Here is a 20,442-nt window from a genome sequence, read left to right on the forward strand (position 1 = left end):
TTATGTTCTGTTCCCCAGAGTGGAAACAAGTTGTCTATTTCAACAACGCCCTTGGAGAACACATCCATCAAAGTGGGGCCAGCTCGGAAGAGCAGCTACAAGGCCAAGATGGCCAGAAGGAGCAAGTGGAGTCGGGGCAAAGATGGGCAAGAAAGGTGAGCCAGACTTAACCCAAGGGTCTGCTCTTAGCCAATATATAGTGCTCAGGTGTGCCGGGGGCCTGGCCCTGCACCCAGTGTACGCTGTGCCCTCTGCAAAAGTCAGACAGCCTTTGACTCTTGTCTCTGCAGCAGAAAAAGGAGCTCTCTGTTCCGGAAGATCACCAAGCAGGCAACCCTGCTCCACACCAGCCGCAGCCTCTCCTCCCTTAACCGCTCCTTGTCATCAGGGGAGAGCGGGCCGGGCTCTCCCACACACAGCCACAGCCTTTCCCCCCGATCTCCCACTCAGGGCTACCGGGTGACCCCTGACGCTGTGCATTCAGGTAGGAAGGACTCCCTGCAGATCACAGGCACAGTCCCTGGGAGGTACGAAAGTACCTGGGCTCTCCGTACTTCTGTGTTTCTCGTTGGTCCCACTCTGGAACTTTTATTCAGCCCACCCCCTGAAAGATCCAGCAGTCTTGGGGAGGAGGTGACGGGGTGGAGGGTGACTTCATTTCTATAGCCTGGGCTGTGGTTCACTGGTGGGGTAAATAACCTTGATGATCCTGGGACATTCCAGGGCTAAGCCCTGCCTTGCCCCTCAGTCATCTCTAACAGCTAACATTGCTCTGCCTTTGTCTGTCTGTTCATGCACAGTGGGAGGGAATTCGTCACAGAGCAGCTCCCCCAGCTCCAGTGTGCCCAGCTCTCCAGCCGGCTCTGGGCACACGCGGCCCAGCTCCCTGCACGGTCTGGCACCCAAGCTGCAACGGCAGTACCGCTCTCCACGGCGCAAGTCAGCAGGCAGCATCCCACTGTCACCGCTGGCCCACACCCCTTCACCACCGCCAGCGGCCTCACCCCAGCGCTCCCCGTCGCCCCTGTCTGGCCACGGAACCCAGGCTCTCCCCACCAAGCTTCACTTGTCGCCTCCCCTGGGCAGGCAACTGTCACGGCCCAAGGGTGCGGAGCCTCCCCGCTCACCACTACTTAAGAGGGTGCAGTCAGCTGAGAAACTGGCAGCTGCACTTGCTGCTTCTGAGAAGAAGCTAGCCACTTCTCGAAAGCATAGCCTTGACCTGCCCCACCCTGAGCTAAAGAAGGAACTGCCACCCAGGGAAGTCAGTCCTCTGGAGGTAGTAGGGACCAGGAGTATGCTGTCTGGGAAGGGGGCGCTGCCAGGGAAGGGGGTGCTGCAGCCTGCTTCCTCACGAGCTCTAGGCACCCTCCGACAGGACCGAGCTGAGCGGCGAGAGTCACTGCAGAAGCAGGAAGCCATCCGTGAGGTTGACTCTTCAGAAGATGACACTGATGAGGGGCCTGAGAACAGCCAAGGTGTACGGGAGTCAAGCGTGGTACCTAACCCAGAAGTGGGCCAGGATCTACCCCTCAGAGGAGCAGGAGAGGGTGAGGAAGAAGAGGCCCTCTTGCCCAAGGACCCCAGGATGGAAGGCCCTGGTGTCCCCCAGAGGGGGCTTGGCATCCCACAAGTCTTTGAGGAGGCAGCCAGTTCCTTGTCACTAGCGCCCAGCCTGGGTAGGGCTGGACCCACAGACCCCATCCCCGCCGAAGGCTGCTTGAAGGCCCAGACCCTCCACACCCAGGCACTAACAGCACTTTGTCCTAGCTTGTCAGGACTCACCCCCACCAGTGGCCCCACTGTCTGCTCCATGTCAGGAGAGCCAGGCCCATGGTCCTGGAAATTCCTTATCGAGGGCTCAGATGGGGCATCCTCAAGCAAAAAGGCAACAATGGAAGGTGGGCTGGTCAGCCCCCAGGATTTGGAAACCATAGTTCCAGCCCAGCCTGAGAACCTATTTCCTAGGCTGGAGGGGAAGTCTCGGCCACCCAACGCCCTTGGGCTGGCCCATCAACCTCGTGAGCTTCCCAGCCAAAGCAGGCTGCGGGAGCCTGAGTGCGCACAAATAGAGAAAGGGGAGCCAGCCCTGGGCATCACCAAAGTGCCTGATGCCTCAGGTGACAGGAGGCAAAATGTTCCATGCAGAAGTTGCCCCCTCACCCAGGAGCCTGGGCCCAGCCTGCTCCGGAGGGGCCGAGACCCAGGGGGCCCTCAAAAGCATCAGGACTTGGTGTTGGCACCCGATGAGCTTTTAAAGCAAACATAGCGGCTGTCTGGCGTTTCTCGCCCTCAGACCTGTGTAATACATGCTCTTGGAAACCATCTTTGTCTTTTGCTTGCTGCTTTCCTTTAGTCAACACAAACGTGTGGCGAGGTCCTGTGCTGCTGCTGCTAGCAGAGTGAATAAGAGTTTCCGCTGGCAGGGAAGGGGGCTCTACACCAGCTTGGCTTCCCAGAAATTAATGACTTACTTCTGAGCTCAAACCTGAAAGATAAGTGATAGCTAATGGTGTGCTAGAAGAGTAGAAATTGGTGTAAGAAATAATGTCCAGGCAAAAAGTGTAACACTTAACCATATTCCTGGTATACTCAAGGAACCAAAAATAATTCCAAGTGGAAATGGGTCTAGTGACTTAGGCAAAGGTCATAGGTAGTGGTCTTCTAAGGGAACTCAGGTTTCCCATATTAACAAGATCATTAACTTGGGCAGAGCCAAGATTAGAACCGAGGTCTCTAAACTCTTCCAAATTGGAATGCCTCTTAGCCAGAGAATGAGGGGAAAAGGTGGAGGGAGGTGAACAGTTGAACTTGGTGCTTGGGGGACATCCAGAAAGTAACTGGATGAACGGGTGTGGAACTCAGTAGAGGAATCTAGATTGATGATAGAAAATTGAGAGCCATCAATGTAGCAATAGTGATACACTGAGGTGCACAAGCATTTAAAGCAAAGAAAGACTTAGAAGCCAGAACAGAGTCATAAAATCCAAAAGAAAAGAGTGTTAAAATGGGTGAAGTTACTTGGTAAAATGCGGGGAGGCCAGGTGAGATTAAAATAAAGAACTGACTTCTGTATTTAGTAGAAAGTCTTCAACATTTGTAGCCACTGAGCCCTTCCTGGGCTGTGGTCAGGCGGGACTTGGCAGTGGAGACGGACACTGGTGAGCTAGGCAGCCCACAATGAGTGGGCCCGCGCTGCGTGGTGTGGTGTTGAAGGGAGAGGGAGGACGTTGCGGGACCACTGTGCTGGAGGAGTCGGGAGCTGGGGCTGGGGTGGAGTACCAAGGCCAGAAGAGTGCCTCCAGGTGGTGAAGGACTTGTAAAACTGTTGTCTTGCACTAACTGTCCCATAATCCAATGCCTAGGTCTGAAGGAGAGGCATCAAAAGGCTTAGAAGGTGGAAAATGCCTCTGGGTCACTGGCTGGGTGCTCTAAGCACCCTGTAGCTCTTGGTCACCCCACATGGAAAAGCTGCGGCCACCAGAGGGCGCGCCCTGCCCATGACAGAGCCCACAAATGGGACTTCTGGTCCCCCCTTGAACTAACCTCCTCCTTTAGATGTTCATTGACATACTGGACACTGGGAATACAGGTAACTGGTTGCCTGGGAAAGCCCACCCCCATGTGTATCAGGGTCTGGTTAGATGCACCACGTGAAGGGGCTGGGCAGGTACAAGTTGCAGCAATTCATCAGAGGGAGGAACTGCCCCCATAGGGAGTTGGAAATGGCAGGGAGGAGAGGGGGGCTAGGAGACATTGAGGCAATAAAGACAAGTTTAGGGGTTTTTTCCTCCCAGAAAGTTTGCCTTTGAGGAAGAGAAAGAGAAGAAAAGGATATAGGATTGAGAAAGTGGAGAGATGCTTCGGGGATTTTTTAAAATAGTTTATTTCATTATATCGATGGGAGAATAAGCATGCAGTATTTTTTAAATCACATGGAACATTTCATAGACTTATGATTGTTACATTATTCTGACAAATTTTTGACTGAAAAGTCATTTCTGCTATTTTTCTTTTAAACTTGAATGGTCATCATTGCGTCCTTATAAAAGTACCCCCCTGTGCTTGAGGTCATCCTTGAGGAATAGCCAACGCCACGTGCCATCTCACCACAGGGCGCAGGTTAGGCTGAGCCTATCAAGGCCTCTTCTCATGGGTCCTGTGCCGCACTCACTGTGGACACGTGAACCATGCAGCAGTCTGTGCCCGAGAGGACCTCTCGGTGGAGCTGTCAGAGGACACGTGTGGGCTGGACACTGCTGAGGGCCAGCTGTCTGCCTGGAGGAGAGCGCCCTGGCACAAAATGAAACTGAGCAGGAGCTGGCACCGCAGAAATGGAGACACACATGGTACTTAGGGTATCTGAGGCCCAGAATCAGATTGTCCGACTGCATTAGCCAATAAGGGTCAAGTAGCCAACCATGTTCAAACGTCAGTTGGTCCAGGTGAGAGAAAAAAACCGTGAAAGAACTGATAACTGCTCATGGGAGATTCCTGAGAAAGCAAAGGAAAATAAAATCCAAAATACACATGGAAAGAGGGACTTTCAGTTGGAAGAGGGCCACTTTTTGTAATGGAAAAGGTGAGAGAAAGAGGAGTTTTGTGGCTATCCATGGTTTTGTAGGTTTGGTGTTACAAAGATTAAGGGAACTCATTACCAAGCACGTTTTCTCTGTAAACAAAAAGCTTGCAGTGCCCGTGTGATGCCGAGGGCCCTGGTGGATCTCCCCAGCCAGCAGGTGGAACTGAAGATAGGAATTTGAGTGTCCCACGTGGAGTGGGAGCAACTCTTGGGACTCCGGGAAATCGTCCATCGTTCCAGCAGTGGCCTGGGGGGTGTTATGTAGCTAAAGTGTAGTGAGGGAAGGTCATCGGCAAGGTCATTTAGAACAATAACAACATTCCCCCACCTGATCTGACTGGTAATTCAGTGCACCTGTGGGCCTGAGAGGCGGGCGAGAACTGCAGTGTTCCGTGCAAGCAAAGGTTATTACTTGTTTGTTGATTATGTTCCCAACACGTAGGAACCTCAACAAAGTGCCATGGAGGGAGGGTGACGAGGGCCCAGAGCAACAAGAGGGCAGATTGTGAGACTGAGCCCATTTCCCCGGCCTCCAAAATAGAATGTGGAAACATTTCCAGGCAGAAAGGATGTGATGAGAATAAACTGGGCTTTCTAATAGGAATGGGATGAGGAGGAAAAGGCTCTCAGGTTTAACTTCCTCAGGATTACTTTCTGAATCTCCCTGTGTCCTGTGTTGGGCAGACAGGATTCTGGCATCATGCCTGTTAGGATCGACTTCCTTCCTCTTCAGGGTAGAAGAGAGCCTCTGGTGGCCCCAGTTCAGCCCCAGGACCAATCGGTGCTCATAGGAGAGGAGGCCTGGAAGTTTCAGGGCTTTTCAACACCCAGCCCTCCCCTTGCTCCCAGCCCCCAGCCCGGCCCCCCCATAGCACGAGGACAGAAAAATACTTTATTGCAATGTCTTTATTGCATTACTGGAGAAGTTGGCCAGACTGTCCCCTCTTGGGGAAGGTAAAAATCAAAGACCAAAAAGTATCTCCCCCATCTTCCCCCCACCCTCCCCTACAACTGCACAGCAATGTCTGAACACATCTGGCGACAAGAACAATTTGCAAAAGTGGTCTAGGAACTACATTGTGAAGTCCCAACACAAGACATATAGTTGGCTTCCTTGTGAACCAGATATTTTTACGTAAACTACATGAAATTTTTTGACTATATCAAAGACGACAGAATAGGTTTTTCACAAGTAACAACAGGGCACCAAAGTCACATGCTGGAATTTGTAAGGACACAGGGTTGTCACAAGTGGCTGGAGCTGGAGCAAGGATGGGTAGTTGGTAGCAGAGGGCCCAGCCAGACCCCCATCTGGACCCTCTGAGGCCACTAAGACCTCACAGCAGACTACCTGAGTCTTAACTGGCAACAGAGACCACCTTGAAAACTAGGAATTGCCCAGATCCAACTGTTAGCCCAAGGGGACCCAGAAGGCTGGTTCCTTGCAGCAAGAAGAAGAGACTCCACACTGGCTGTCAACAAAGTTTCTTCAGACCACATGAAGCCCAAAATAAGTGGGAGGTTCCATCAGGGCTTGGAGATGAGACGGAGGAGAAGAGTTATTAGGAAATCCTCAACCTTGGCCAAATAAGTGGTTAAGGATACAGCTACCCTGAACAGGCCTGAGGCCAAGGTTTAGCATCTATGTCCAGGTGGAGACAGCATTGTTCTGTGATGAAAGCTCCACCTGGAATAGACAGGCGTAAGACCTGTGTCCAGCCAGCCCTGAGCTGCTCCCATGTTGGTAGCTGGTTTCTCCAGCCAGGAAAACAATGGGCTACTCTGGTCTTGTTCTCTCTCTTTACCATCTGCCTCAGTGAGGCTGCAGTTAAGATGTCACAACGATGTCAGATCATGCATGGGACAGAACAAAGAACTAGACTCAGATGGAAGCCAAGACTTGCTGCCAAGACCATGGAGTAAGGAGCAGCATATTACCCCTCCAAGTGGCTAGTAGACTTGTCCCTATGCCATTTCCACTGACTCAGGGTCAGGCAGATCATGGCAACTACTAACTTTATAACTTCTCAAATGATCGCTAGGTCTAGTCCCCACAATGCAACAGATTCAAGAACTAAAAACTGGAAAGAAAAAATGAAGGAATGTAGAACTAAAAAAGAGCAGCCCTTTCCAGAAGCCAGCCCAAGTGTAGCTAACGGATGGTGCTCTCTCCCTGCACACCCTTAATGTCTACCTGACCAAGAGCACCACACAGCTGACCACTACAGGTGTGTATCCTTATTCCCATTTTCATTTAAGACTTTCAAAGCACTAAATTTTAGTACCAGAAAGGAGGGATTCCTTGCACCCAATCTTGAGCATCTAACTGCATAAGCAAGTTCAACAACCAGGTAGGTGCAAGGCTATTCAGGTGTGCCTAGCAGCAATAAGCCCGACGTTACTCAGTGAAACTTTCAGAAAGATTTCAGTCTGGCAATTTGGGGAATGGATGTGCAGCTCACTGACTACCAGTGATGGGCTGAAGTCAGAACAGTGACACTGAAGGAGGGCGGGGTTCATTTGTCTGCCTCCCCCAATCCTGAAACTGCAACATAACCAAGGAAAAGCCAAAGATGTGATGATCTTTCCTTCCTATCCTGATTGTTAGTAACTGAAGGTTTTTCCAAAACTCTTTATCTCTGTGTAATTTCTACATCATGGTCCTGTCACCAAGCTAAGTGCTCGGGGAAAGCAGTATTTGTTCCTTTCACCCCCCAACTGGAGCTTTCTTAGCTGTAAGCCTTATGTATCAAGACCCAGATACTGGCTTCGTGTCTAGCTCGGCCAGGACGCCTGACTGCACAGCTTGGGGCTCAAACAGCTGACTCACTCTGAGCCTATTATGGTTCCAGAACTGGCTCAGAGGCAGCTGAACTCTATTTGTCAAATGAGTGTTGACTGATGGGGATGGGGCATAATGGAAGTAGGAGACGCCTGCCTCCAACTCCATTCGTCTAGCTTCACTCAGCTGGAAGGCTTAAACCACATGGAGCAGAAGATCCTGGCCTCTAATCAGGACAGTCTGTGCACGTCATCTTAATGGCAGGATCACAAAAAAGGCAGAAAAAAGCTTCCAGATGGTTTCTACTAACAGTCTAAACTCCAAACCATCCTTATCTCTCCTTACAAGTTTCAGAAAGCACTGTATGGAAGCACATGGGTAATGTGGGATGACCCCTGCCCTGGACACCAGAGCCTCGGGTCTGTGATTTACTGAGGTCCCTGACTACAATCTGGCCCCCTTCCTTCCACAGCCTTAGCAACCCATGTATGACCCCCCCTAAACCCTACCCAGCAAAGGACAGGAGATGAGTAATCAAACCATGTTCACTGGGGAAGCACATAGAAGAATGTCATCCTATATCATTATTTGGTATATCAAGCCATCTAAAAGCACTGGATTGCACCTTTTCTTTACTCATACAAACAAGTTACAAAGGTTTCAAACAACAGACCGTTCTTTAGGCTAAGGAAACACCACACAAGCACCAACTTCATTTTATGATTCAAAGCTCACCATGCCCACAAAAAGAACACTATTCTCATCTCTGAGAAACAAGGGCAGGGCAGAGGAGTTACACTGACCAATTTTAGTGTTTGCTAAAACTAATAAATTCTAGTTTTCCTTTAATTTTCAAGTTTTGGTACAGTACACATTCAGACACGAGCACTGCCTTCTCCCATCAGACTGTAGTCCTGTAACAGACATTATTTTGCTGGGATCAATTTGGTTTCTAAACAATGCTTCTTTAGAGGGAGGAGCTATGAAATGTCGATGGCTGTTATGTTGGTTAAGAAATACAGAACCTTCAGTTGAAGGTTTTTACCCCCTTGACTGAGAGTCCATAGATGAAGCCCCAAGCCTCCCCATCTTCCTTTGGTTGTCTCTTTCACCAAATGCCATTCTACCACAGACCAGAACAACCTTCTGTCGGGAGGAAGTTAAAAGAGACTGCCAGATCAAAACTGAACTCCCCACAGAGCCGTGCCCCTGCCACATTCTCAGAGTTGAAGACCGAAAGAGGACATGGACTCTTCAAAGCTTCCACATACGCCCCCCGCCCCCCAGCCTAATGTGTTCTGTTGAGGGTGCCTGGCTAAACAAAACAAAAATCCCAATGAAACAGACTTCCCAAAAAACATCTGCTTCCAGCTTCCCACACCAGTGCAGTGGCAGAGGGAGTCTCAGAGAACCTCAGGCCCCTCATGCCTCCATCCTAGCCGGCTGCTGCTTGGCCTCTCCACATTCACAGAATCACTTCTTGTGCAAAACAAGCAGTCTACGTAGAAAGAATGCCCTCGTAGTCTAATAAAAACTGTAGAAAAAATGCTAGAGAGTCACCTCTCTTCCCGCTCCCTCTTTATCTGCAGAGCGAGGGCATCTGTGCATGGACAGGGTAGGCTAGCCTGACGTTGAGGGAGTCGTTGTGCTGGACGAGGGACGTCTGCTGGTAATGCAGCACCAGCTCCTTCAGTGAGCTATACAGGTTGTAGGGCTCTGCGAAGCCGTAGCCGCGCGCCGTGCTGTAGATCACACAGTGCTTCACTTCCCCGTCGGCACTGCAAGATACAACGCACAAACGCCGCGGGGATTAAGGCAAAAAAATAACGAAGGGACCCCAAATGACCAGAAGTCTGAGAGCAATTGTTCTGTGGAGTAAAAATGTTTTGTCAATCAAGCTGGTAAAATGTGACATCCATGTGTGTCCCCGCCCCCCCGCCTCGTAGACCTGTCACAGAGACACCCTTCGCCTCCCACTAAGACCGGGCGAAGCTAAACTGGATGGCTCCGTTCACTCACTCAGCTCTGGATCTTCATCAGGCAAGAGTACTGGAGAGGGCCAGATCAAGAACAATTTTTTTTAGTGTGTAAGTCAGTTTTTTTAGAATATTCACAAGACTGTGCAATAATCACCACTATCTAATTCTAGAATATTTTCATCACCCTAAAAAGAAAACATGTAGCAATTACTCTATTCCTCCCTCCATCCAGGACCTGGCAACAAACCTACTTTCTGTCTCTGCGGATTTGCCTATTCGGGACACCTCATATAAATGGAATCATGTAATACCACACCACCTTTTGTACCTGGCCTTCACTCAGCACACCATTTTCAAAGTCTTCCACGTTGTGGCATGTATCATGACTTCATTTTTTTTCTTATGACTGAATAATACTCCATTGTGTGGATATCCCACATTTTGTTTTTCTATCCATCAGCTGATGAACCAACTTGGGTGGTTTCCACTTTTGCGCTATTACGAATAATACTGTTCTGAACATTCATATATGACATTCTTTGTTTGGACATGTATTTTCAGTTCTCTTGGATGTAGACCTAGGAAAGAAACTGAGTCATATGGTGACCCTGTTTGACTTTTTGAGGAACTGACCAACTGTTTTCCAAAATGGCTGCATCTTTATATTCCTGCCAGCATTGTAAGAGGCTCCAATTTCTCCACATCCTTAGCAACACTTGTTACTGTCGTCTTTTTTATTCTGTAGTCATCCTGGTGTTATCTCACTGTGGGTTTGATTAGCAGTCCCAAGGACACCGAGCATCTTTTCACATGCTTACTGACCCCTTACATATCATCTTCAGAAAAATGTCTACTCAAATCCTTGGCCCATTTTTGAATTGGGCCATTTATCTTTTTATTAAGTTCTTTATGTGTTAGACACTAGTCATTTAACAGATACATGATTTGCAAACCTTTTCTCCTAGTCTGTGGGTTGTCTTTTCACTTTCTTGACAGTGCCCTTTGATGCAAAAAGTTTTAATTATGCTCAAATCCAATTTATCTATTTTTTCTTTTGGTGTTTGTGCTTTGGGTGTATAAGGAACTACTGCCTAATCCAAAGTCATAATGATTTATGCCTATGTTTTCTCCTAAGTGTTTTATACTTGTACCTTTTACATTTAGGTCTATGATCCATTTTGAGTCAATTTTTGTACAAGGTATGAGGCAGGGTCCAACTTCGTTTTTTTGCATGTGGCTCACCAGTTGTCACAGCACCATGTGTTGAAACGATGATTTTTCCCCCCCACTGACTGATACTGAGACCCTTGTTGAAAACCAATTGACCAGCCCTGGCTGGTGTAGCTCAGGGGATTGAGCGCTGGCTGCAAACCAAAGGGTTGCTGGTTCAATTCCCAGTCAGGGTACATGCCTAGGTTGCAGGCCAGGTCCCCAGCAGGGGCCATGTGAGAGGCAACCACACATTGATATTTTTCTCCCTCTCTCTAAAAATAAATAAATAAAACCTTTTTTAAAAAAAGAAAACTAATTGACCATAAATGTAAGAATTTCTTGACTCCCAGTTCTATTCACTGATCTATCTACATGTTTATCTTTACGTCAGTACCTCACAATTTTGATTACTACAGCTTTGTTCTAAGTTTTGAAATCAGGAGGTAATACTTCATCTTTTTTCTATTCTTTCAAGATTATTTTGGCAGTTCTAGATCCCTTGCATTTTCACATGAATTTTAGGATCATTTTGTCAATTTCTGCAAAAATCTGGGATTTTTGAAAGGGATTACACTGAACACAAACACCAACTTGGGAAGTATTGTTGTTTTAACAATATTAAGTCTTTTGATCCAAGAACACTGGATGTCTTCCTACTTATTTAGATCTTCTTTAAGTTCTTTCAATGTTGTTTTATAGTTTTTCACTGTACAGCTCCTATAATGCTTTGGTTTTAATCCTAGGTATTTTAACACTTTTGATACTATTATTAATAGTGCGTCTTTTTCATTTCCTTTTCAGATTGTTCGTTTCTAATACACAGAAATACAACTGAATTTTTATCCTGATCTTTTAACCTGCAACCCTGATGGACTTATTTATTAGCTTTATTTATTTATTCATTCCTTTCCAACCTGAATGCCTCTTATTTCTTTTTCTTGCCTAACTGCCCTGGCTAGAACCTTCTGTATGATGATGATCAGGAGTGGCGCACACGGACGTCATTGCCTTCTTCCTGATCTTAAGGACCAGCATTCAGTCTTTCACCATTTAGTATATTACCTGTGGGTTTTTCACAGATAACACTTGATCAGGTTGAGGAAGTGCCCTCCTATTCCTAATTTGTTTAGTGTTTTTTAAAATAAAGAGTGTTAGCCTGACCGGTGTGGCTAGCATTGTCCCATAAAACATAGGGGTCATGGGTTCGATTCTGATCAGGGCATACACCTAGGTTTAGCTTCGACCCCCGGTCAGGGCGCATATGGGTGACAATAAACATATGAATAAACACATCCTCAGGTGAGAAATAAATAAAAAGTGTCAGATTTTGTCAAAGCTTTTTGAGTCTACTGAAATAATCATGTAATTTGTTTTTATTTTTTTTTAATTTATTTATTTTTAGACAGCAGGCAAGGGAGTAAAAAGGGAGACGTCAATGTGCAAGAGAAACACTGACTGGCTGCCTCTCGCATGCCCACAACCAGGGACCTGGCCGAAACCCCGCCATATGCCCTGACCAGTGACCCTTTGGTTTGCAGGACGACGCCCAGCCCACTAAACCAGAGCATCGTGCAATTTTTGTCCTTTATTTTATTAATATGGTTTATTGCACTGATTGATTTTTTTGTTGTTGTTGGGGTTTTTTATGTTGATCCACCCTTGAATTCCTGGGATAAACCCTACCGTGTGTACCCATAGTTTCACTTGCTTGTGGTACCTTTGTCTGGGTTTTGGTATCAGAGTAATATTAATATTACCCTTATAAAATGAGTTGGGAAGTATTCCGTCCTCTTCTATTTTTTTGTAACAGTTTGGGAAGGACCTGTGTTAATTCTTTTAAAAATATTTGGTAAAATTCACCAGTGAAGCCAACTGGGCCTGGGCTTTTCTCTTTGAGGGTTTTTTTTTCCCCCTTTAAATTAATACTACAACTTCTTTCATTGTTATAGTTCTATTCAGATTTTCCGTTTCTTCATAAGTCAGTTTGGGGAGTTGGTGTGCTTCTAGAAATTTGTCCATTTTATCTAGGATATTTAATCTGTTAGCATATAATTATTTATAATATTCACTCATCATCTTTTTAAATTTCTGTATGGACTACAAGTAATGTCCCCCTTTTCATCCTGATTTTACTAATTTGTGTCTTCTTTCTCTCTGAGTGTATAGGGGAGTGTGTGTCTCAATTTAGCGAGAGGCTGTCCATTTTGCTCATCCCAACTTTTGGTTTCACTTATTTTTTCAATTGTTTCTACTCTCTATTTTACTACCTTCCATCCTTTATATTTTGTTTTCCTTCTTTTATTTTTATTTATTTAGTACATTTTATTGCTTATGCTATTAGAGTTGCCCCAATTTTTCCCCCTTTACCTCCTTCCACTCAGTAGCCCCTTCTCACCAGCAATCCCCCCCTTAGTTCATGTCCATGGGTCATACATATAAGTTCTTTGGCTTCTCCACTTCCTATACTATTTTTAACCTCCCCCTGTCTATTTTGTACCTACCAATTTTGCTTATTATTCCCTGCACCTTTACCCCCATTCCCCATCTCATTCCTCCCCTCCAAATGATCTCCATATCTATGATTCTGGTTCCTGTTATGGTTGTTTGCTTAGTTCATTTTTTATTGGTTTTTTTTTTTAAGGTTTTTTATTTTATTTACTTTTAGAGAGAGAGGGAGGGAGGGAGAGAGGGAGAGAAACAACCACGTGTGTGAAATACATCAGTTGCCTCTCACATGCCCCCAAATGGCAACCTGGCCCGTGACTGGGCATGTGCTCTGACTGGGAATCAAACCAGTGACCTTTCAGTTCACAGGTCAGCACTAAGTCCACTAAGCCACACCAGCTAGGGCGTGTTTTTGTTTTTTAGATTCAGTTATTAATAGTTGTGAGTTTGTTGCCCTTTTAATATTCATAGTTTTTTATCTTCTTTTTCTTAAATAAGTAAGTCCCTTTAACATTTCATGTAACAATGGCTTGGTGATGATGGACTCCTTTAGCTTTACCTTGTCTGGGAAGCACTTTATCTGTCCTTCCATTCTAAATGATAGCTTTGCTGGATAGAGTCATCTAGGTTGTAGGTCCCTGCTTTTCATCACTTTGAATACTTCTTGCCAGTCCCTTCTGACCTGCAAAGTTTCTTTTGAGAAATCAGCTCATAATCTTACAGGAACTCCTTTGTAGATAACTGTCTCCTTTTCTCTTGTTGCTTTTAAGATTCTCTCCTTATCTTTAATCTTGGGTAATGTAATGATGATGTGCCTTGGTGCGTTCCTCCTTGGGTCCAACTTGCTTGGGACTCTCTGAGCTTCCTGGACTTCCTGGTAAGTCTTATTTCCTTTGCCAGATTGGGGAAATTCTCCAATATTTTTTCAAATAAGTTTTAAATTTCTCGCTCTTCCTCTTCTTCTTCTGGCACCCCTATGAATCTGATGTTGGAATGTTTAAAGCTGTCCCAAAGGTTCCTAAGCCTCTCTTTGTTTTTTGTTTGTTTTTGATTCTTATTTCTTCTTTCTGTTCTGGCTGAATGTTTATTTCTTCCTTTTGCTCCAAATCATTGATTTGAATCCCAGCTTCCTCCTTTTCACTGTTGATTCCTGTAGATTTTTATTTCACTTAGTGTATCCTTCATTTCTTTCATTATTTTGTGGTCATACTCAATGAGTTCTCTAAGCACCCAGATCACCAGTGTTCTAAACTCTGTATCTGATATGTTGGCTATCTCCATTTCATTTGGTTCTTTTATTGGGGTTTTCTTCTGTTCTTTCATTTGGGCCATATTTCTTTGCCTCCTCAATTTGGCAGTCTCCCTGGGTTTGTTTCTGTGTAAGTAGAGCTGCTTTGACTCTCTGACTTCATAGAGTAGCGGATGTAGAAAAGGCACCTGTAAATTGTGTGGGGCGGAGCCTTAGGTAATTGCCAGGGTGGGGCAACCTGCTTTACCACTTTGTGGCTCTGTGGGGAGTGTGAGGTGCAAGGCTTCAAGAGGGTACAATGCCACTCCTGGCTTCTGGAGGACTGCCCAGCATTCACCCTGCTCCCAGTCACCTCACCCACCTCCTGTATATGACTGGCACCCTTCCAGCTGCTGCCATGAGGTTTGCATACATTCACAGCCCATGTGGGCCCTTTAAGTGGCGAAAATCCAGCAGTTTCTTCTGCTGCCCCAGCCCCCACTGGTTTTTACAGCCAGAGGTAATGGAGGTTTATCTTCCTGGAGTTGGAACCCTAGGCTGTTCACTCTGGCCTGGGACTGGGATGACTCACTCCCAAGGTATCTCTTCTGATTTTTATTCACCACACGTGAATGTGGGACTGTTTGTTCTGCCCCTGCCTCCATAGCCACCTCTACGCGCCACACCATCTCCGCAATTCCACAACTCTGCCCCTCCTACCTGTCTGGATGTATGTGGCTTCTTTAAAATCTTGGTTGTCAGACTTCCATACAGCCTGACTTTCTGACAGTTCTGAGTGTTATTTGTTTTTGAGATCTGGTTGTAATTCCTTCTATGGTTTTGCAAGGAGTTGCAGCGTGTCTACCTATGCCTGCATCTTGATGGAAAGTCTTTACTCCCATTCTGACCTTTATCATTCCTTTTCTTCTGCTTGTGTGGGCTTAGTTTGCTCTTCTTCTTCTTCTTTTTTTTAGTTTCTTAAGGTAAGTAAGTTAGGTTATTAATTTGAGATCTTTTTAAATGTAAATGTTTACAGTTATCTTTTTTAACTTATTTTCTTACAGAAAATCTTCAATGTGAACTCAGATATGATATATGACTGCAGCTGGATTTAACAGGCAGAAGTCCACACTGCTGTGGACTTGACTCTGGTCAAGTCTGTGGCTAAAGAAAGGCGCAAAGGAATCCCTAAGTTATTCAAGCTGCTCCTTGGTCTCCCTGGGTTTGTTTGAGGCTGCCGCCCAATGATCAGGGGAGAGCATGAGGGGACCGATGCATTGGGATTACGACTTTCCTTCTTTTTTTTTGTTCTTAAAAGATCTCAATTCCTGCAAAAAGCATCTTCTTCTGCCATTTGCATTCAGATAACTTGAGCAGTCTTTGTTTCAGAGAGATGAAATATTTTTCAAGCTCTATCTTTGGATAATAGTAATTCAACGTACTTTACAACTCCTCCCCCATTTCCTGCCTATAGGTATCCCATTATTCATCCTTCCAAAGTCCAGCTGAAACGCCACCACTGCCACAAACCCTCTCAATCTCTTCTTTCTCCACCAGAATTAACAGTTCTGCATATGTGCAGGCTACTAATGATATCTATTTCACAGTGATTCTACTTCTCTTGGATATTTGTGAAATGAAGTGTGGTGTAATAGGAAAATGTGGGCTTTGAAACCAGGCAAACTTGGATTCAAACTCTGACTCAATGACAGAGGCAGACCACTAAAGACAGGATGACCATGGAAAAGCACTGAACACTCCGTTTATAAGAGTGCCTTTTGTCTGTCCTCACCACCTGGCCCTCTGTGAGAGGAAAATCATTTTGTCATTTTGGCTTGCCTTTTGCCATGGCCATCAGTAGCATCATTATCATAGTAACACCGTAAGTAACGTTTACTTATTGTGTGCTAGCACTGATCAAAGCACGTTACGTGACACATTTTAACTCATTTAATACTCATAAAAACCTTTAAGTAGATATTATTATCCTTATTTTATCCATAAGGAAACTGGGCAAAGCAAAAGTTAAGTCACTTACCCTAGGTCACACATCTGGTAAACAGCACAGTCAGAATTTGAATCCAGTACATGTGGCACCAAAGCTTGCTCTCATAAGCATCACACTATACCTCTACTCTAAGTGTGGTCTTTGTCAATGGAGAAATTTGCCTTTCTAAAGAATATACATAATACTTAGGCAAAATCTGACCAATGCATGGTTAGTAGCCCCCAGAATTGTACTTTCCATTAAAATGAAATTAGGCTTTTCCAAAGTCGTAAGATCATTTTATGGAAAACACTCAACATTTTCTATCATTACTTCAACTGAATATTATTTAAGTATAAAATTTATAAAGTTTTTGTTCCGAAGTAAAAACAGTTCTATTTAATCAAGCCTTCCTAAATCTGACAATGAAGACCAAGTTAGGCATGCTAGAGATTACTAAACAATTAAGTCAGCTTTTCAATGGAAGATCTCGTTACTTTTCACAAATACCTGAAATTCAGGAGCAACACTGCAGGGCCTAATCTATTTACCATTTAAATTAAAATCCCCAAAATGATTTCAGATATCACCTCTCCTAAAGCAACTGTTTCCTTTATAAAATATTAATGGTCCAAGCCACAGGCCCTCATTACTGCACCTGAACTAATCTATGAGGGACTGATTTTCTCTTAATCAAAGCCGAAGTTTTCAAAAGGTCATACCCACAGAGAAGACTTACACCACAGAGCAAGCATAACATCCTTTCTTGCTACTCTCACGAATTAAGAATGCACCATCAGGTTTCCCGTAAAGCAAGTCCTCTGCTTGTACTCGATTGACATCCTCAACGAACCAGGTTTTCTCATCATAATGGGGCAGGTTTTCATCTTCCTCATTGATGAAATAGGTCCTAAAAATTAAATGGTCAGATGTTACTCTAACAATCAAGTTACTTATATCTAAAAGCAAATTCATAAATAAAACTCTCCTAAACCTTTAACCGCAAAATCACAAAATGAAATTGTAATCAGTTGGATGCTTTTTAACATCATTACTTGCTATGGTACAGAAAGCACAGAATTCACACATCTCATCCAACAGCTGACACATGGATGTCTGAACGAGCAATGCTTTTGTTTCACGGTGGTCCAGAAGGTCTCTGAACTCAAGTGCCTACAGGGCAATTCAATTCAAAAGATGTGCAAAGTTCTTGATTCAATATCCTCAAATGTCAATGAGGACCAGCATTTAACATGTATAAAGAAGGCCCATGTCTTACCCTGGAAACAAAGCCCCCACGAAAAGGTACAGAGGAAACTTACTCATCAGCATCCTCATTCTTGATCCCCAGCCAGGCATTCAGGCGCTTCTGTCTCACTCCTTTGTGATTGAGCCATCTGCCAGAGGGGTGACACCAGTGTCAGCACCTGTGCAAACTCTGCCTGGACGAAGTATACACAACCAAGCCAACCAAACTTCCAGAGCCCCGAGACTTCTTATTTTCCCCAGTCCCACCGATAGTGGCCAGAGATTTCCCTACTCATTTCTCCATTATTTTTCCTTCAACTTTCTGCAAAAAGGCAGCAACACAAAGAGCTACTTGAAATGAGGAGTTTCTCTCATTTTTCATTCTCCTTTTCTAGGTTTTACCACAAGCACACACACACTGCCACTCAAACACAGAGGGACATGTGCTGCTGAAATCAGCAGTCAGGTCAGTGCAGTGTCATGAGTTTCAGATTCAATTCCCGAGGGGTCTACTATTGAGTTTAAAATTCTAAAACAGAATTTCAAGGTCTATTTTTGCACCTAAGCAAGTCATAAGAAATTTAGGGTGGCAATCTGAGTAATTAATAGAAATTTACTTCATTAACAGGTAAATATTAGTATTTTATATATTTTTTTAAAGATTTTATTTATTTATTTAGAGAGAGGGGAAGGGAGGAAGAGAGGGAGAGAAACATCGGTGTGTGGTTGCCTCTCACATGGCCCCAGGGGACCTGGCCTGCCAGCCAGTCACATGCCCTGACTGGGAATCAAACCAGTGACCCTTTGGTTTGCAGCCTGAGCTCAATCCACTGAGCCACACCAGCCAGGACAAATATTAGTATTTTAAAATGCAGCAGCATTTTAGATGTAAAATGATATAAACTATTGAGATGGCTGATGCTCTAAAACTTGAGTGGAATATAAAAACTCTTTCATTGCCACGCCCCAACCAGGCTCCTGATCATTCAGGTCTCATATAGATGTCATCTCCTCAGGGATGACTGCCCTCACCGTCCCAACCAAGGCAATCCCCAGTCCCTCTCTGTACTTTGCCTTACTTTATCATCTTCATAGCACTTGCCTGGAATTGTTTTATATTTTTACTTGTTAATGTTTGTCTCCTCCACTAAAATGTAAGCTGCTATAAAGGAGGGGGTCTGTCCTGCTCATGGCTAATCCCAATGCTGAAAACAGTGCCAGCACATAGTAGATATTCAATAAATAGTCAATAAGTATTTGCTGGTAGGCTGTTTTTAAGAAATCTTCATGGTCAACTCGAAGGTCATCTTGTATCTCTCTCTGACTCCAAGTACACTAGATAAGTTGGTATCACACCTAATTTTAAAATTGTTTAAACAGCCTTTTGAGGGGTGACATTCAGCTGGTCGGCAGGACAACAGAATTTCCATCCGGCAACCATGGCCCAATTTGTCCGTAACCTTGCAGAGAAGGCCCCAGTGCTGGTAAATGCTGCTGTGACTTACTCAAAACCTCGACTGGCCACATTTTGGCACTATGCCAAGGGTGAGCTGATTCCTCCAACCCCTGCTGAGATCCCAACAGCTATTCAGAGCTTGAAAAAAATAGTCAATAGTGCTCAAACTGGTGGCTTCAAACAGCTCACAGTTAAGGAAGCTGTGCTGAATGGTTTGGTGGCCACTGAGGGGTGGATGTGGTTTTACATCGGCGAGATTGTAGGCAAGCGTGGCATCACTGGCTACAATGTTTGAAGATCGATCTTTAACATCTATTTCTTTTTGGTTTATTATTTGAATGTTCTTGGATCATGAATGATCAGAATAGTATTTGAATAAAAAAAGATATTTTTTAAGAAATTGTTTAAACAGATTTCATAGCCTTTCTCAGTAAGATGTGTCCTTCAGTTAACCTGGATTTCATTTTACATGATCAGTGAAGCTAGAAAACAACTAACATGATCTTGATAGAATTTATTTAGTAACAACCCCCCTCCTTCACCACTACTTCTATTTGTAAAATATCCAGATAACCTCCTCTAAACACCCTTACCTAAACTTTCCTATCCTTAAAAAACCCTGATCTTTCCTTTATTAAAGAGACAAGCACAATGAGTAAAAGGCTTGAAGTGAACAAACCACACTACATTTTCTCTTGAGTTCTCCTTTTCTTTAAACTGAGCTTCCACTTTCTACGATGACAAATGCTAGGACACCCATGAAAATACAGGAGAAAGAGAAGAGTGTTTTGGGCCCACCTTTCATCTACGATGGTTTCCTGCCTTTTCACATACACAACTTTTCTAATCTACCCAAAGTCCATTTCAAATACTAATACATAGTTTTGAGTCCTTCAACATCTATTAACAATGTCAGGAACTAACTAACTTTTAAAAATAATTTTGCAAAAGTTCAAGTAACTTTAGTATATTAACTCATATTTATCTTGTTATTGAGTAATGCCTAGGTCACTCATAAAGACAGTATATTCTAGAAGAAAAACCTGAAGTCTAATAATCAAAAGACCTAACATCCAGTTCTCATTCTGTTACTAATTGTGTGGTTTTGTTCAGCCTCTATTTATGCCTCAGTATTCTCTTTAAAAAAAAAAAAAAAAATGACAGGAACTCCAGTGGCGCAATCGGTTAGTGCACAGTACTTATAAAAAAAAAATACAGGAAAAGTACTACTCCCATAGCTTACACAGAAATTAAGAAAAAAAAGAGAAAAAAATAGCTGGTCTTAGCACATCTGTACCTAGTCCCCAACCCAGCAAGTAGGGAAAAAATAATGTGTATATGAAATCCTTTCTAAAAGTCTAATAAGCCTTACAACCCAACTACCACCCTCTAAGAGAAAAAGAACTTGTGTTTTAGTCCAAGAAAGAGGATTAAACTAGGCAGTCCCTGAGAGGGGAAGTCCTAGAGGAGAATTTACGCTTCCCTGGAGCCTGGCTACTTTTGAGATGGAGTAACAGAACAGG

General features: G+C 44.5%; 2 protein-coding genes and 1 pseudogene across 12 annotated transcripts in view; 2 read left to right on the top strand and 1 right to left on the bottom strand.

Annotated features, from left to right (window-relative positions):
- Positions 1-2,326, top strand: part of MAST2 (microtubule associated serine/threonine kinase 2) — a 158,895-nt gene extending 156,569 nt beyond the window's left edge. For all 9 annotated transcript variants that reach the window (XM_053920345.1, XM_053920348.1, XM_053920347.1 and 6 more), the window contains 3 exons: positions 19-155; positions 291-484; positions 801-2,326. In XM_053920345.1, coding sequence (XP_053776320.1) covers positions 19-155; positions 291-484; positions 801-2,269 — 1,800 coding nt within the window. In that variant the 3' untranslated portion in view covers positions 2,270-2,326. The remainder of the gene's footprint in view (positions 1-18; positions 156-290; positions 485-800) is intronic.
- Positions 2,327-8,927: 6,601 nt separating this feature from the next.
- The window catches only part of PIK3R3 (phosphoinositide-3-kinase regulatory subunit 3), a 72,796-nt gene continuing 61,281 nt past the window's right edge, over positions 8,928-20,442 (bottom strand). For both annotated transcript variants that reach the window (XM_024571042.4, XM_024571041.4), the window contains 3 exons: positions 17,538-17,612; positions 16,955-17,125; positions 8,928-9,142 (listed from right to left, as the gene is read on the bottom strand). In XM_024571042.4, coding sequence (XP_024426810.2) covers positions 8,944-9,142; positions 16,955-17,125; positions 17,538-17,612 — 445 coding nt within the window. In that variant the 3' untranslated portion in view covers positions 8,928-8,943. The remainder of the gene's footprint in view (positions 9,143-16,954; positions 17,126-17,537; positions 17,613-20,442) is intronic.
- On the top strand, positions 18,849-19,300 carry LOC112314467 (ATP synthase subunit g, mitochondrial pseudogene; annotated as a pseudogene). Its single transcript, XR_011650924.1, has one exon. The product of XR_011650924.1 is annotated as an ATP synthase subunit g, mitochondrial pseudogene (transcript).

Source organism: Desmodus rotundus, chromosome 3 (genome assembly GCF_022682495.2).
Source record: "Desmodus rotundus isolate HL8 chromosome 3, HLdesRot8A.1, whole genome shotgun sequence".
Taxonomy (NCBI): domain Eukaryota; kingdom Metazoa; phylum Chordata; class Mammalia; order Chiroptera; family Phyllostomidae; genus Desmodus; species Desmodus rotundus.